Genomic DNA, 16,550 nt, shown 5'->3' with positions numbered 1-16,550 from the left:
AAAGAGGAGACATTATCCTTAATTTTATTTTTTTCAGAGACTTCCAATAATGTGACACTACCATTGTTACCAGATGAGATATCATGTTTTATATCATCAACTCAGTCTGAAGTATCTTGTTGTTTGAAGGTTGATATTCTAAAGCGATCTCTACAAACTAGTCTTACTCTGGATACCTGTACTTATAAACTGACTGTGAGGATAGAAAATCTACACCATGAAATTAATTTATTGAACTATATATGGGGTATGTAGTACACACCTGTAAACATGCTAGTTCTTGGAGGGGAAACTCCATACTTTACCTTTGAAACTCCATTTTTATGCCCCATTTATGGGCATTATGTTTTCTGGTCTGTGGGTCCGTTCATCTGTCCCGTTTCAGGTTAAAGTTTTGGTTAAAGTTTTTAGACAAGTTAATTTTTTATGAAGTTGAAGTCCGATCAACTTCAAACTTAGTAAACATGTTCCCTATGATATAATCTTTTTACTTTTAATGCCAAATTAGAGATTTAATCCCATTTTCACGGTCCACTGAACATAGAAAATGATAGTGCGGATGGGGAATCTGTGTGCTTGGGACACATTCTTGTTGGACCTGCCTCTGGCCAAGCAGGTCAAAACTTCAATCTTTGACTAAAATTGCCTTATTTTTGCCATTTCGTCTATTGAGTAATATTTTGATGATATTTTAAATTTGATTTTCACTGTATTACAAAAAAAACAATGCCTATTTGCATTGTAAAAACACATCTTTTGTCAACAAGAACAAAACACAACATAGAATTTAATCTTTCTAATCTGTTCAATCTTCTGCTATACAGTTAAGATTTAATAATTATTCCCCCCCCCCCCCCCCTTTTGAGGAATCCCCGATTTCAAAAAGGGGGGTACACTGTTTCACCTCTGTCTGTCCGTCAGTCGTCCGTCCCGTGAATATTTTTCGTCACATTTTTCTCAGGAACTACAATACGAGGATTTCTGAAATTTGGTTTCAAAGTTTATATAAGTCTGCTATACTGTGTGATGCGTTTTCAGATTCATCACTAGACAACTTCCTGTTTACCGAACACTTGTATGATTTTACACATGATAGCCAAGTTGAAAATTTTCATCACACTTTTCTCAGGAACTTCAATACAAGGATTTCTGAAATTTGGTTTCAGGGTTTATATAAGTCTGCTACACCGTGTGATGCATTTTCAGATACATCACTAGACAATCACTTGTTTACCAAACACTTGTATGATTTTACACATGATAGCCAAGTTGAAAATTTTCGTCACATTTTTCTCAGGAACTACAATACAAGTATTTCTGAAATTTGGTTTCAGAATTTATACAAGTCAGCTATACTGTGTGATGCGTTTTCAGATTCATCACTCAACAACTACCTGTTTACCAAACACTTGCATATTTTTACAATATTAAAATATTAAAATTATCCACTTGCGGCGGTATCATCAGTGAGCAGTAGCTAGCAGTTTCACTTGTTTATAATTTATTACAATGACTTTTGAATAAAGATGGATGAACAAACACACTTTTTACTTTCAGGTAAAACTGAAAATATTCAACTTCATGGTGTCTTCCAACTCAGGTCAGTTCATATAGGAATGATTTTGTATAGAGAATTGAGATAAATCAAATTAGTTTCTATATTCCTTTGTATGAATTATAATACCTTTCACTATGAAAGATTTGGGGGGGGGGGTTAGTTTGAACCTTTCTTTCCTCAGTTGTCAGTATATCTGATTGCAACCTAATTTTGTATATGGTAAAAGATAATGAGAGAAAGATCACTTTTGATTTTGAGATCAACGTGTCAATAGTCAAATCAAAGTTACTGAAACGAGACTGAATACAGGTTCCCACATGTGCTATCTATAACATGTACAATATTTAACATATATCATATTAATCTCAAAAGAAATTGACATGACAATGAAGGAAATTTTTGTACAAAATGTATATTTTTCTAACAGTGATTGATATGATAGAATTACACCTATATTACAGGTTTACTGTATACAACATTCCGTCAGAGAGAAAGTTCTTGGTAGATGCCAGTATCAAACTCTGTTTTGAAGCCAAGGACAACACATGTCTGAAAGAATATACTGTTCTAAATAATGCTGATTTTATGTATGCCGACTGTAATGATTCTGTGACAGTTCCATTTGGAGGCAAGTTCTAGTTTAAAGGGAACAACAAATAAAATTAACAGCTGTAGTCACATGCCAGTGGCGGATCCAGAGGGGGGGTTCCGGGGGTCCGCACCCCCCCTTTATTTTGGCCGATCAATGCATTTGAATCGGGACATATGTTTGCACCCCCCCCTGCACCCCCCCTTTGCCCTGGGCTAGCACCCCCCCTTTCGAAAATTCCTGCATCCGCCACTGCATGCCATATATGTCTTTGTAGAGATTTTTCTGCTAAAAGTCACAAAACCTTCTTGAACCAACTACCATAATCTAGAAAGTTATTAATAGGTTTTCAAATAAGTAAATTTCAGCTGATTTTCAATTGTGTACAGTACAAAATAAGATCTCATGAATCAAGTTCTTTTAATTTGTTGTTTTATGTATTTCAGGATTGGCATTTGAGTTTTGGAAACCATCTCAGTGCACAGAATATATTGGAAACTTTCTGAATGGTATGTTATCATACTTGCACCTGTACAACTTAATGTTTATTTATAAGCTCACCTGACCCAAAATAATGAGCAATACAAGATCTACCAAAAAAAACAATATGTCTGAAACAATCAATTAATTACATAAAGGACTATGTGCCCATAGGTGATTATTTAAAAAAGAGTTGTCAATTAGCTTGAAAACTTTTATAGGGCTTATGACATTTGCGCCGATTTTGAAAATATCCATTCTTTCATTTGCGCTGATTTTAAATTAGCTCCTAATTAGATTTACAGGTAAGTTAATACTTGTACATGTACTGTACTATACCATTGGTAAAATCTGGTTATAAATGTTGTTCATTTATGTTAATTTTGATTCATATTGTTCTGGAACTTCGTTTTAACATAAGATAAGATAAGATATTTAAGATAAGATATTTTTATTCCAATTAAAGGGCCCATGAAGAGCAAAGTAATTTATTACAATGATTTTTATAATTGTACAATAATTGACATGATTTACATATTGCACACTGAAACGAGCCAAGGACTCAATTCTTTAATCATCGAGGGCCATACATATCGGAAGGTCAGTGTCCTGAAACATAACAACATATCTTACTAATGTAGCATAACCATATGGCAGATGTCGAAAAGACAGAGGCTAAAAAACTATGGGTACGGTCAAGGAAAAAGTCTGGAGATGTATCTTGTAGGCCTTCTTCCAACTCCCCGTGGTGAGCAGGGGGAAACAGTATATACATGTTATGATTGATAATTCATTAAATTTGTACAAGTGCCTAGCGGAAGAGGTCTATAATGATAAATGAAAAATAACATGACTTGGATGGAGAGTTCTCTCATTGGCATTCATACCACATCTTCTTATATCTATTAATGTTAATGTCTGTGTCATTTTGGTCTTTTGTGGATAGTTGTCTCATTGGCAATCATACCACATCTTTTTTATATATGTACATCTAGTTCCATATCTGAGCCTGTCAGGTTCAATTTCTGTAATGAAATGTTAGATGATTTCTAATGACAGAGGTTAGATACTTCCACCTTTGAGGCTCTTTATCCATTGTATTCCTTCATGCATGGATAATGGGTCATTCTAATTACAGAGGTTTGCCAGACTTCTCAGGTTGATTGTGAATCTTTAAAGTAACCAGTAAATGAAACAACAAATAATTTATGTTACAAATAACACGACAATACATATATCTTTAAGGTTGTACAGATGTACCAGCTCCAATGTCATCTTTACCAGGATGTAAAATGACCAGTGATTGTCACAGTGTAGAATGTTGTACAGAGATTAACTTCATGACTGGTACCAGAAACGTATATACTACATACCAACTTACTCAATGTGATGAGATGGTGACCAGTATTGAGAGACAATCATGGACCAAAACTGGATTAGATTCACTGACAGGTTGGTTTTATTACCTTTGTTTAGTGCAGTGATTTAAAAACAATTCCCCCTAAATCAGACACTGGTTCAAACGTCTCCAATGATATGGCCTGTCTTCTAAAGTTTTGTTTTTTTGTGTGAATGATAATTTGAGTGACTCAAAGTTTTTATGAACCATGATGATAAAAAAACTGGTTTATTGTATTTATGTTCCAGACCGTATGAGTATTTGGACCATACGTGTACGGTCTGGACCGTACGCGTACTTTTTCAAAATACTCATACTGTCGGACCTTACGCGTACGGTCTGATTGATATCAAGAAGTTGGTCAAGTTTATTAGATACAAATGCATATAACAGATCAACATAACTTTACTCTCAAATTGTTATAAAAAAGTTCGATTGTAATTGAAATAAAAACTTTATAGTTTAACTATATAAAAAATTCACGCTAATTAAATCTGTTAATCTCTTGTATTTAGCATATAGATCAGTAATACATTAATTGAATTATGATCACTGAAATTGAAGATATCGGAAGTAAACATAATTTGGGAGGACAATTATAGCAAGTGTCACCTTGGGCGAGAGTACTAAAATGGGATTCAGATAAACATTTGAACAAATATTTAATTTCACTTGTTCCTTTGTTCATTTTATCCATCTATTTGTAATAATAAAAATTTGTAAAACTAAAAATTGAGATTGTGATAAACATTTGTTTAAATTTAACCAATATAATCCATAACATGTATGGTCAGCTCAAACTGGACCATACGCGTATACTCATACGGTCCGACTGTACGCGTATGGTCGGACCATACGAGTATACATATACGGGCCTGACCGTACACGTACGGTCCAAATACTCATATGGTCTGGAACATTTATATATACAGTTGGCATTAGTCCTTCATTTGCTGTTTACAGGATCAACAATTTCAGAAAAGGTCTATGGTGTATTTGACATGAGAATGGCTGTAGTAGAAAGTTCCTCTACATTGTACAAAGTGACATTGTCCATAAATATCTGTTACTTGAGTGGAGGAACTTGTTCCAACTTGACACTAGCAGAAGAGGTTACTTTGAAAAAAACAGACTGTTTACCAGAGAGAAGAAGGAGAAAGAAGAGAGATGCTTTACATGGCTATGGGTAAGTTATAAAGTACATTGATAAGATGTTCTCTGTTCACTTTGTAAACAATTGTGTGATAAAATTGTCAATATATCTATATTTAGGGCAGACTTACAGAAGAGCATATTTGTGTTATATAATGCTCCCCTGTACATGCAGACTATGTGCAAACACATATTGATTTCTCTGTGTGAAAATAGAAATCATACTGTTGTTCCTTTTCTAATTCATTTCAATAAGAATATGCAATATAGCTTGGAAATTTGCATAAAATTTAGATAAATAATTTGCAAAATTTCATTAATCATCTTGGAGCATTACATGTACAACATAAAAATAAAAATTCTAAAGCCATTAGTTCTATTACTTGTTCAAATTCTGATAATATCTTATTAAATTGGTTGATTTATTTTTCGATTATATAATTCAATATATGTAAAGCTGTACTGGTCAATATGGAGCATTTACAAGGTAACATTTAGGACTTGTTAGTTATTTTTAAGAATTGTTTTCCATTTATATGTGCAGACTTGATCCATCAGATCTTCAAGGAGGTTTTAGAAACTTGTACAATGATCTAGCTTCTTCAGAACAAGTTCAACAGTTCTTAAAAGAAGCCAAAGATTATGAAGTAAGTGTTCACATGAATGAAGCTCAGGTGATTGGGGAATGGAACCCCTTTTTTCCTAAATATATATTTTTGGGGCAGTTTATAATTTGAGAGAGGGGGCAAATACTCTGTAATATTTTTACTTATTTTATGTGTTCTGGCTTTAATCTATATGATATTGTAATAACAGTATTACAAAGTTTTAGTCCTTGGTGGCTTTTATTATGTCAAGTCCATTACTGATGACACAAGTTGACATTTAAATTAGCAAGTGCTGTATAACTCCAAATGCAGAGAACAACCATAAAATCCAATTATTTGAAATTTGTTTTAAGCTGTTAAAATAAAAATAAAAATTGGAAACCTTTCAAACTTTCCAGTTATATCTATTTAATGAAGTTTAATGTTTAATTTACAGAATCAAGTGAGATCAGGCAATTTAGAACCAAGCCAGTTGATGGATGATGACATCACAACAGGAATTAAATCTACCATGAAAGCTTTAGGACAGAATAGTCCCACAACTATGTCTTCTTTGTGGACTGTAGACATTTTTAGTGATGCTGATGGAGGTTTGTAGAACATTTATAGTTTACAAAGTGTCTTCTTCTGGAACAAAATATTGCGAAATTTATAAAAGATTTCCCCAGTTGCAGTAACTTGACCTATGTAGAACAATGCACTGTCACATTGAAGGAATACAATAGTCATTTTTCTCAGTGGGTTTTTTTATTGGGACCTTTAATTTTTTTTATAAGAAAATCCATCATTCATTAATTTACCTGAAGAAAAAAAATCATCTACGAAATAGATGAAAATACATGTATCAACTCGCAAAACTACATGTGCTATTGTATTTTTTCAATAATGGAAACACTGATTTAATCATAAAAATTGATTTCTGACAAAATATTGAGCATTGTTCCTATTGAAATTTGAGTTGTTATTATTTAGTTTGTTACTATTTGTTTTAGCTAAAGCTGACATGTTTTCAAAAGTTATTGTAAAAGTGATCTAGTATTTATATATTATTTAATGGTGGATATAATACAAGATGTTTTTATTTTTGTTTTAGCTAAAGCTATAACAGACATGTTGTCAACAGCAACAGATATTGTAGGTCGTGCTGATCAAGTATTTATAGTAGGAAAAGGTCTATCTAATGCAGGAGTAAAAATGTTAGGAGAGAAACTGGCAAATATGACCATTGGAGAAATTAAAGCCATGTTAGATCTTAGAAATCTTGATCCAGTTCTTATTATAGAATTGTTTGGTCAACTTAAAGATTTAGCAAAAGCTCTAGTGAGTCTTTTTAAGCAGTTTAATTTTACATTGTTTCATACGTAGATTGTTGATTTGTTTTCAAAATGTTTTTTATGATGCTGAATGGCTGTTTTACTTCCAGTTGCAAATTTAAATGCATATTCCAGTCAAGAAATTGTAAATGTATCAATCCTGCTTTGTAAGAGACAGCTGACATGCAGAGCAAGAGTTTTAATATGCTATTTTACAATAAGTAGCATGAGTATTGGTTTTTGCCTTTTCTATTTCTGAACCTACAAAAAAATCTTCTTTTTTTTTCTTGATCCTGTTTGGAGTTTCAGATTTGCAATTGACATTTTCATGCAGGAAATTCATATTTGCTGCCAATATGACAGCCTTATGCTAAGAGTAAGGTTTGGTCAGTCTTGGTTTAACCCAAGACCTACCTCATTCTAGGTGAGCACATCACCAAGGAGGTTTACTACATTTCAGCATTTATAGAAAATTGATGTTGAGGAAAGCAATTTCTATTGTATTAATTTAAAATATTCAATCTGTAATTTTATATTTCCTTACATTTGTAAAAGTGATGCATAATACTTTTTATAGAATGAAACATTGGAAATGAAATCTTTTAGCTTAAATAATTGAGATTTGATTTGAAGCTTTTTAATTATTAATTTTGTTTTCTTTCATTTACAGCTATCAGAGTTCATTGACAAATTGCTAGGAGATCCAACAAATATCTTTAAACGTACAGACATTATAGTAAAAGGAGATGTTAGTTTTCCTAGAACAAACATTGTAATTGTCCCACCAATTTATTATGATATACCGGTTGGTCCACTCATTCTAAGACTTGGTAAGTATCCTGGTCTTCTGAAATATATCTGTTTTTGTATCTTTTGAAAAATAACTGATAAATAACAAGTTTTTGTAACCTATGAATTGTGCAAAATCTTGATATAGTTGTAAATACTAAATGGAAACATTTGCAATATCTCCTGCAAGTTCAAAAATAGAGTTGATTAATATATTTGGGGGAGTTTTGTCCCTTTGTTTTAAGTGATATTGAAACTTCTAAAATATGGATGGGACAACTTATAAAATAAGAAGTATGATTGCCAATAAGGCAACTCTCCACAAGAGACCAAATGACACTGAAATTAACAGTCTCTTGACTTACATCAAGAAACTGACTTCCAAAAGTAAACTTTGACAAAACAGAAGACTTGTTGTATTGATTGGCAATTAAAATAGGTTATGTTTTGATCAATAACACAATTTTAGATTTTGATTAATGATTTGCAGAATTTGGAGCTTTTGGTTATTATGGCATGGCATTTGAAGTTGGTGTAAAAGTTTTGGGTATGACTGGATTTGCTACTGTAGTCCCTTTTGCTGGAGCAAAAGCTTATGGTTCTGTTGGAATTTGTTTCTTTGTATTGTGTGGTAAATTACAGTTAGATGGTTATATAATGGATACCAGATTTCCTTCAACTGCAGAAATATCTTTCAGTAAATTTCCACTGGATGTTGGGTAAGTACATTAATTGTGAAAACGACAAAAAAATTGAAAATGTTGCATACCTTTTAAACTTGACTATAACATGCTATGTTATAAAAGCAGTGAAAAGACTATATAAACCTCTCTGTAAGTAAGGTAAAGCTATCTCAAAATTATAGAGGGATCCTCAAATGAAGTGCTAGATGATAAGATGTGATTCAGGAATTGTTCCATACAAATAATGCATCTAATGTAATTGATCCTTTTCTATATCTTCCTTTTCTATTTTTTTTACAGCATAGCAATCTTGTTGACCTTAGGATTGAATTAGATATATATAATTGCTAAAAAAGTCAGTTATTTTTTTGCATAATGAGTTCACATTTATTATGATTAACAGTTTGTCTATGTACCTGGAACTGAGACCTTTAGAACTGAAGTTGACAGCAAAAGTTACATTAGAAGTCAGACTACCATGGGGAATTAGGTTTACTAAGACCTTGTTTAGCGGTACATTATGGCGGTACAAGTCTCCAAGCATTAATGCTAAGATAATTGATAATAGAAAGAAGGAGGAAGATATTTCACCACCACAAATATCACCTGTTACAGATTCTGGGGGCAATGGAAAGGTAAAACTCTATACTTCACCACCACAAATATCACCTGTTACAGATTCTGGGGGCAATGGAAAGGTAAAACTCTATACTTCACCACCACAAATATCACCTGTTACAGATTCTGGGGGCAATGGAAAGGTAAAACTCTATACTTCACCACCACAAATATCACCTGTTACAGATTCTGGGGGCAATGGAAAGGTAAAACTCTATACTTCACCACCACAAATATCACCTGTTACAGATTCTGGGGGCAATGGAAAGGTAAAACTCTATACTTCACCACCACAAATATCACCTGTTACAGATTCTGGGGGCAATGGAAAGGTAAAACTCTATACTTCACCACCACAAATATCACCTGTTACAGATTCTCGGGGCAATGGAAAGGTAAAACTCTGCTTATTAGCATTTCCTTACCAATGATTAAGGTACCATTGGAAAGGTAAAACTCTGCTTGTAAATAATATTATCATTCCAATGATGCAATATACCGTATTTATTCTATTTAAAGCCCCCCTTCTAATTAACGCCCCCCTACCGAAAATACTGTGTTCAGAACTTTTGACTTCTAATAAACGCCCCCATTTTGTAGTTAAAAAAATAAATTTGGTCTATTTCAGTAAAATTTTAAGTTTTTCAATATCGGTATCGTTTCCAGAAAATGTGTATATGCAAGGTATTTCAAGTCCGATATTAAAAAACTTGCTTCCAGTCACAGTCGCGTTGATTTTACCTCCTCTTTTTAAGAAAAAGTTGAAGATTTTACTATGTTCAATCGGCACGTGACCTACACATTTTTCTTCATTTCAAATGACAAAGACGAGTTTGACGGCAAATTTATCGTTTGGATTAGCTTCCTCTTGTTCACATCTTAGTTTGTCGCCGATTGCATAACTCCAGATACTTTTGGATACATAATAATCCCTAATTCAGCTGTTGAAATTATGTTCCATTGATGTTCACGCTTGTTCATTCGAAAATTAAAAAAAATTATTACATGAGGTCACAGTTACCGATAAACGCTATTTATAGATTATGGAGACAATAAGAAACACGCGTGTATGTTACTATAGTCTGTTTCAACAAAATTCAGGTAAAGGTCAATGAAGTAAGGTACGAAATTCGTTTCTCTAATTGACGCCCCCCTTTCGGAAATTGTGTTCGCCCCTGGGGCGTTTATTAGAATAAATACGGTATATAGAATTATGGTGGTTTTTTTTTTTGCTATTGAATTTACAGCATGAATATCAAGTGAACCTGCTTAGGAAAAAAAGTAAAACCGTAATATCAAAGAAAGGAGTAGGTTCAGTAAGACCCCTTCTTGGCCCCAAAATATAGCAGTTTTACAAAATCGTGAAAATGTAATCTTTTAGCTATTTACTGGAAAGAAGAATGCTTCTGCTACACAAATATGGGCTGTTTTTGACAATACAACCCTTACCTGAAAAAAAGCCCTGCGGCAAACTTGACGCAACCATTTTACCATGCAAATGAAGTTTGCGGCAAGCTTGCTGCAAACATAATTATGCAAATTAGATTTGCCGCAAGCTTGCGGCAATTGTTTGCTGCAAGCTTGCGGCAAATGTTTGTTGCAAACTTGTGGCAAACTTGAAGAAACTACACATATACTAATGTCATGTGTGAAGATACATTCAATTTATCTCTTTCAAATTACACAGCAACATTTTTACAAAGTCAATTCCTGTCTTTATACAAACAGTCATTGAAAGAATTCTTGCAAACTCATGAGATTTAAGTAAATACATACATGCATTTGAGTTTTGAAAAAGGGGCAGGAGTCATTCTCAAATGACATAATGTACCTGTATTAAAAAATGAACAAGGTAAAATCTCAAATGTGTATTAAGACTATAAAGCTAGGTAATAATTGCATTACAGAATTTAACTTAATCTTAATAAACATGATCATGATGGTGCAGTACATCAGTTACAAATTAAAACTTATAATAGCTTAAGTTTTCAATCACACATACATGTATATATAGTTGCTTACTCAATTATGTATGATGATAACATTAATTATTTCATTAAAGCATGAAGTTCTATTAATCATTTGTACTTACAAAATTACATACTGATTATCCCATATTATTGAACCAAAATGCCTCCTTCATCTCTTATATGTGAAATGCATTTCCAAGCACAACCAACATTGACCTAGCCACAATTTCAAATTGTGAGCATCCAGGAAGTGCCAACTAGGCATGCCCAGTCAATATTGTGTAATTCCTGCAATGTTCTGGCAAACATATAGAATGGTCAAAGTTTTCTGCAATCTTGCGGCAAACATATAGAATGGTCAAAGTTTTCTGCAATCTTGCGGCAAACATATAGAATGGTCAAAGTTTTCTGCAATCTTGCGGCAAGCATTCTTTATTATTTCAAAGTTTCTGGCAATCTTACGGCAAACATTGATGTTTCTGCAAACTTTCCGCAAGCTTGCATCAATGTTTGCCGGAAGTTTGCAGCTAGCGGCAAACATCTGCAAACACTATTTTCTGTGTTCCTGCAAACTTTTTGTTTGCAGCAAACAATTCAGTTTCATAAGGGAATGCACATGTATCGGGTACTAGCATCATTATGTCATTCTAAATTACTGAAATCTGCTCAATTTTAGCATTTTAGTTAAATTTTAGACGGTTAATAGAGAAATTAAGAGTTGTTGGTTATAATCAGATAAACTTTTGCAGAAAAAAAGATCAACATCTTCCTGTTATGTTAAACAAACACCAAACTTAGATTACACAGAGCCAGAGTTTGAAATCTCTATACGAGCTGAGGATGATAGGAGTCTGGTGAAATTGTACCTAAATGTGGGAACTGTACCGGGAGGGTCTGATGTGTTACAGGAATATGAACTTGGAGGACCATCAACAGTTATTAAGGAGGTGAGTATAAAGAATTTTTTTCATTGTTTACCACCAGAGGTCGCTTCAATGACACTACAGTAATTGGAGGTCATTCTACATACTGATTGATTCAAATATCTTGCTTACTGGATAAATTTGTTATGGATAAAAATTTACTATATGAGAAATTCTTGGTCTGGAATGATAACATTAGGTTTGTAATCTACAAATTATTCTATTTTATATAGATAGGCAATTTTGTAAAGACTTAAAATAAAAAACACACAAATTGCTCACCTCAGTCAGTTTTCTCAAACACTTTAAAGTCTTGTTTAAGCTAGATTTAAATTAATAAATTTTATTAAATGTGTTGTTCATGAAACATAAGCATTATAGTCTTCTTTCATGTATTTCTTCTGATTTCTCTTGAAAACTTGGCTAGGATGAAGTTATTAGTTTGTGTTCATGTACATGTATTACAATTTTTCAGCCATTGATCAGTAAAGGTACAGGAGTTCCAATCTACTTCACCTTAATAGCAGAAAACAACTCGGGTCAAAGGTCAGAAGCATTTTGTAGTTTACCAACCTATGATGTGACTGTACCTGGTGGAAGATTTCAGGAGGAATTTCTGTCTACAAGTAACCCTGAGGTACTGAGGGCCTATGTGACAGTGTATGAGGACTCAGAACTTAAGACGGTACAAGTTGGAGCAGGATTTGGGAAAGGAATCTATGGAGATCAGATGGTTCCTTGGAATGATATTGACCTTGATCATAATCAGATAAATGACAATCTAGGTATATTTGTCTTTTTTCAGCTGCACCTTCGAGAAATTTCCAAGTTCACTATCTTTTATGAAATTACACGGTTCTATTTTATTTCTGATATCCATATTAGTTGAATTTTCCAATTCAACAAATACATAATGATTTTTTAAGTTTCATCATATTAGCAGCACTATATCATACCTGTCTAATGACCCGTATTCTGCGGGTGTGACCCGAGATTTTCTCAATTCTGAGGGATCACCCGGGACACCCGCCTGGTCATTGAAATAACCCGGGAAATCCGAAAATGACCTGATTTCACCCGTATTTCTTAGCCTTGAGATTGATTTCATAAGTAATATTCCTTTGAAATACCGGCAAATTCGTAATTCTTCCATGAACAGGAAGTTCATCTAGCTGTGTAAACTGTCAAATTAAGTGACCCATTAAGTGCATGGCTTCACTTGACAGCTTTGGTGTCAAACACACTGTTAATTAACACCAATTACCTTAGCTTTAGGTCGTAAATAAATTGCACTATTGGTTTACAAACATATTTCAACTAGAGTTACTTCCCCTTATTTGTCACCATTCAAAATTATTCCTTATATTTACGTTTTATGGGTGAAAAAGATAAAAATCATTAAAATATAAAATTCAAATACATGTACATATTGAAAAATAACTTTTCATTATTTTTATACCTTTATACAATTTTTTTTAAAAAGTTGAAAATTATTTTTACATTTATACTTCCTTTAACTGTATTACTATATTTTATCATAGTCTAATTTCCTTGTCAGTTGATAGATGGTGTGTTTTAAAGCTACATAGCCAGTAGACTGAAACATTTTAAAATTACATTTGAAAAATAAATTCTAGATCACAAAAAGTAAAGAACATAAGACTGTGTTACACAAATTTATTAAAATCTTTAAAAGTGCAATGAAATAATAATTAATAAGATTTAAAATGACTTAACCAAGTGAACATGCATTGATGTTTTGGTATCTTTGATATACATTATAAGAAAATGTACTATAAATACTGAAATTCAGCTCGAAAAAGTTTGTACGCGTTATGACCTGAGATTTGATTCTTCAATGCAGTTTCATCGTCACAGGTTGACAGGTATGACTATATACCTATGAATAATATTTCTGTCATGTTTTCAATACAAGTAATAGACATAATAACCATTTTTTCTAATTAGATTTTCCCTGATTTAGTGTATTAGCCTAATTCAAAGAAGCCAAACTGCTAAACTACATATTTATGTATAAATTGAATAACATTTGACATATATAAAGTTTTGATAAAATAAGTAAAATGACAGATCATATGAATTTGATTCTATTATTAGTAGTATAAAGTTCAACAAGTGTGTCATTGTTTACAATGAGTATTTACAGTCCCAATATCCTTTTTTTTTCTTCTCTTTTTAGGGTCAGATCCTTTTAATAAAAAGGTTTTAGACCAATTATTTACTGGAGCAACAGCTGGAAGATTGATTGGACCAAAATCAGCTCCTGACACCAAACAAAATAGTCCTGGAGATTGTGCCAGGGCCTGTTCAGATTTACCTCTTACTAAGTGTATGAGTTTTAATTATGACTTTGGTAAAGGAATATGTGAACTTATGGAAGCCATAGAGGGACATCATTATTCAAGGTCCAAGTCTGGATTATATGAACATTATGAAAGACTGGGTATTGGGAAATCCAAACAGTTTGTTTATGAAGATCTACAGCTCCTCCATAACAAATCGTACTACTTCAACCTGAGACTGGTCAATGTTCTAGGATATGATAGTATAATTACCACACAAGGAGTCATTGTAGATACAACTACCCCAGAAACAGGTTGATATTATAATCACATAAACAATAAGATATATTCTATATGAAACAATCATTTAGTTTCATGTTCTTTTAACACTTGAGTTTGGTTGCTTACAATTTAATTTGAACATTGTACTTTTTCTACGACTGCAAAGAAATTGTATTCATATGTTGCTATCATGTCATTGTTGTCGTCCGAAGACATTTGGTTTCCAGACAATAACTTGTGAGTAAGTGTATGGATCTTTATGAAGTTGTACCATAAGTTCTACACCACAAAGGAAAGGTTGGGATTGACTTTGGGAGTTATGGCCAAAATCGTTCAGGAATAAGGGGCAAAAAAGGGGGAAGGGGATAAGTATTTTCTGGCAAATGGACAACTACTTAAGTATTCTCTATGAAATAAAAACACAAGGCACCATACCTCAAAGGGAAGGTTTGGTTTGACTTTGGGGGTTATAGCTCAAACATTTCAGGAAAAAGGGCAAAAAAGGGGGTGGGGAGGAACAAGGTTTTTAGCTCGCTGTTCCAAAGGAACAGAGATCTTTAGCCATCACTTGGCGTCCGTCGTCGTCCGTCTGATGTAAACTATTTTAAACATCTTCTCCTCTGAAACTACTAAACCAATTCCAACCAAACTTAAGCTGAATGATCCTTAGGGTATCTAGAATCAAGTTTGTGTTTTATTTTCTGTTTCGTAAAAAAACATGGCCACCACAGCTAAAAATAGAACATAGGGGTAAAATGCCATTTTTGGCTTATATCTCAAAATCCAAAGCAGTTGGAGCAAATCTGACATGGGTTTAAAGTGTTCCTAGGGTAAAGTTCTATCAGCCCTGAAATTTTCAGATCAATCTTATAACCCATTGCTGGGTTGCTGCCACTAAATTGGTAATTTTAAGGAAATTTTGCAGTTTTTGGTTATTATCTTGAATAGTATTAATGATAAAGATAAACTGTAAACAGCAAATATGTTCAACAAAGTAAGATCTACAAATAAGTTTATGTGACCAAAATTGTCAATTGACCCCTCAAAGAGTTATTGCTCTTTAAGGGCAATTTTACACAATTTGTTTATCATGTTTTCTAACTTTAAAAATTCTTCTCATCTGAAACCATTGAACCAATTCCAACCAAACTTAAGCTGAACGATCCTTAGGGTGTCTAAAATAAAGTTAGTGTTTTATTTTTCTGTTTTGTCAAAAAACATGGCCGCCATGGCTAAAAATAAAACATAGGGGTAAAATACCATTTTTGGCTTATATATCTAAAACGAAAGCAGTTAGTGCAAATCTGACATGGTTTAAAGTGTTCATAATGTAAAGTTCTATCAGCCCTGAAATTTTCAGATGAATCTAATAACCCATTGCTGGGTTGCTGCCACTAAATTGGTACTTTTAAGGAAATTTTGCAGTTTTTGGTTATTATCTTGAATAGAATTAATGATACAGATAAGCTGTAAACTGCAAATATGTTCAGCAAAGTAAGATCTACAAATAAGTTCATATGACCAAAATTGTCAATTAATCCCTAAAAGAGTTATTGCCCTTTAAGGACAATTTTACACAAAACAAACTACGATAAAATTGGACACTTAATTTCTTAAACGAAAGATAAATGCCAAAAAATCAAGGTGAGGGATTCAGGCTCTTGAGAGCCTCTTGTTCATGTTTTCAGACAAATACTTAATTATTAGTCAATGGATCTGTAAGAAATTTGTGGGTTTTAACTTTGATTGTTAAGAAACTAGAGGCCAACTAGTGGCCAAATACAAAATTTTTCTAATACTGGCTAAGCTGATTTTAACATAAGTTACTTCTGATTTATATAAAGAAACAACAAAAACTGATATGGCAGGAGATACACACCAAA

At 33.0% G+C, this 16,550-nt stretch overlaps 1 protein-coding gene across 1 annotated transcript in view; it reads left to right on the top strand.

Moving 5' to 3' along the window:
* The window catches only part of LOC139489503 (uncharacterized), a 255,507-nt gene that overhangs the window by 157,244 nt on the left and 81,713 nt on the right, over nucleotides 1-16,550 (top strand). The window contains exons 108-122 of the mRNA XM_071275986.1: nucleotides 38-247; nucleotides 1,558-1,600; nucleotides 2,020-2,186; nucleotides 2,594-2,656; nucleotides 3,873-4,079; nucleotides 4,990-5,212; nucleotides 5,723-5,825; nucleotides 6,223-6,376; nucleotides 6,880-7,106; nucleotides 7,770-7,929; nucleotides 8,379-8,607; nucleotides 8,975-9,206; nucleotides 11,909-12,106; nucleotides 12,558-12,867; nucleotides 14,283-14,699. Of these exons, the coding sequence (XP_071132087.1) occupies nucleotides 38-247; nucleotides 1,558-1,600; nucleotides 2,020-2,186; nucleotides 2,594-2,656; nucleotides 3,873-4,079; nucleotides 4,990-5,212; nucleotides 5,723-5,825; nucleotides 6,223-6,376; nucleotides 6,880-7,106; nucleotides 7,770-7,929; nucleotides 8,379-8,607; nucleotides 8,975-9,206; nucleotides 11,909-12,106; nucleotides 12,558-12,867; nucleotides 14,283-14,699 (2,943 nt within the window). The remainder of the gene's footprint in view (nucleotides 1-37; nucleotides 248-1,557; nucleotides 1,601-2,019; nucleotides 2,187-2,593; nucleotides 2,657-3,872; nucleotides 4,080-4,989; nucleotides 5,213-5,722; nucleotides 5,826-6,222; nucleotides 6,377-6,879; nucleotides 7,107-7,769; nucleotides 7,930-8,378; nucleotides 8,608-8,974; nucleotides 9,207-11,908; nucleotides 12,107-12,557; nucleotides 12,868-14,282; nucleotides 14,700-16,550) is intronic.

This window comes from Mytilus edulis, chromosome 9 (assembly GCF_963676685.1).
Source record: "Mytilus edulis chromosome 9, xbMytEdul2.2, whole genome shotgun sequence".
NCBI lineage: Eukaryota > Metazoa > Mollusca > Bivalvia > Mytilida > Mytilidae > Mytilus > Mytilus edulis.
The sequence above is the reverse complement of the archived record's forward strand: the minus strand, read 5'-3'. Positions and strand labels throughout refer to the sequence as shown.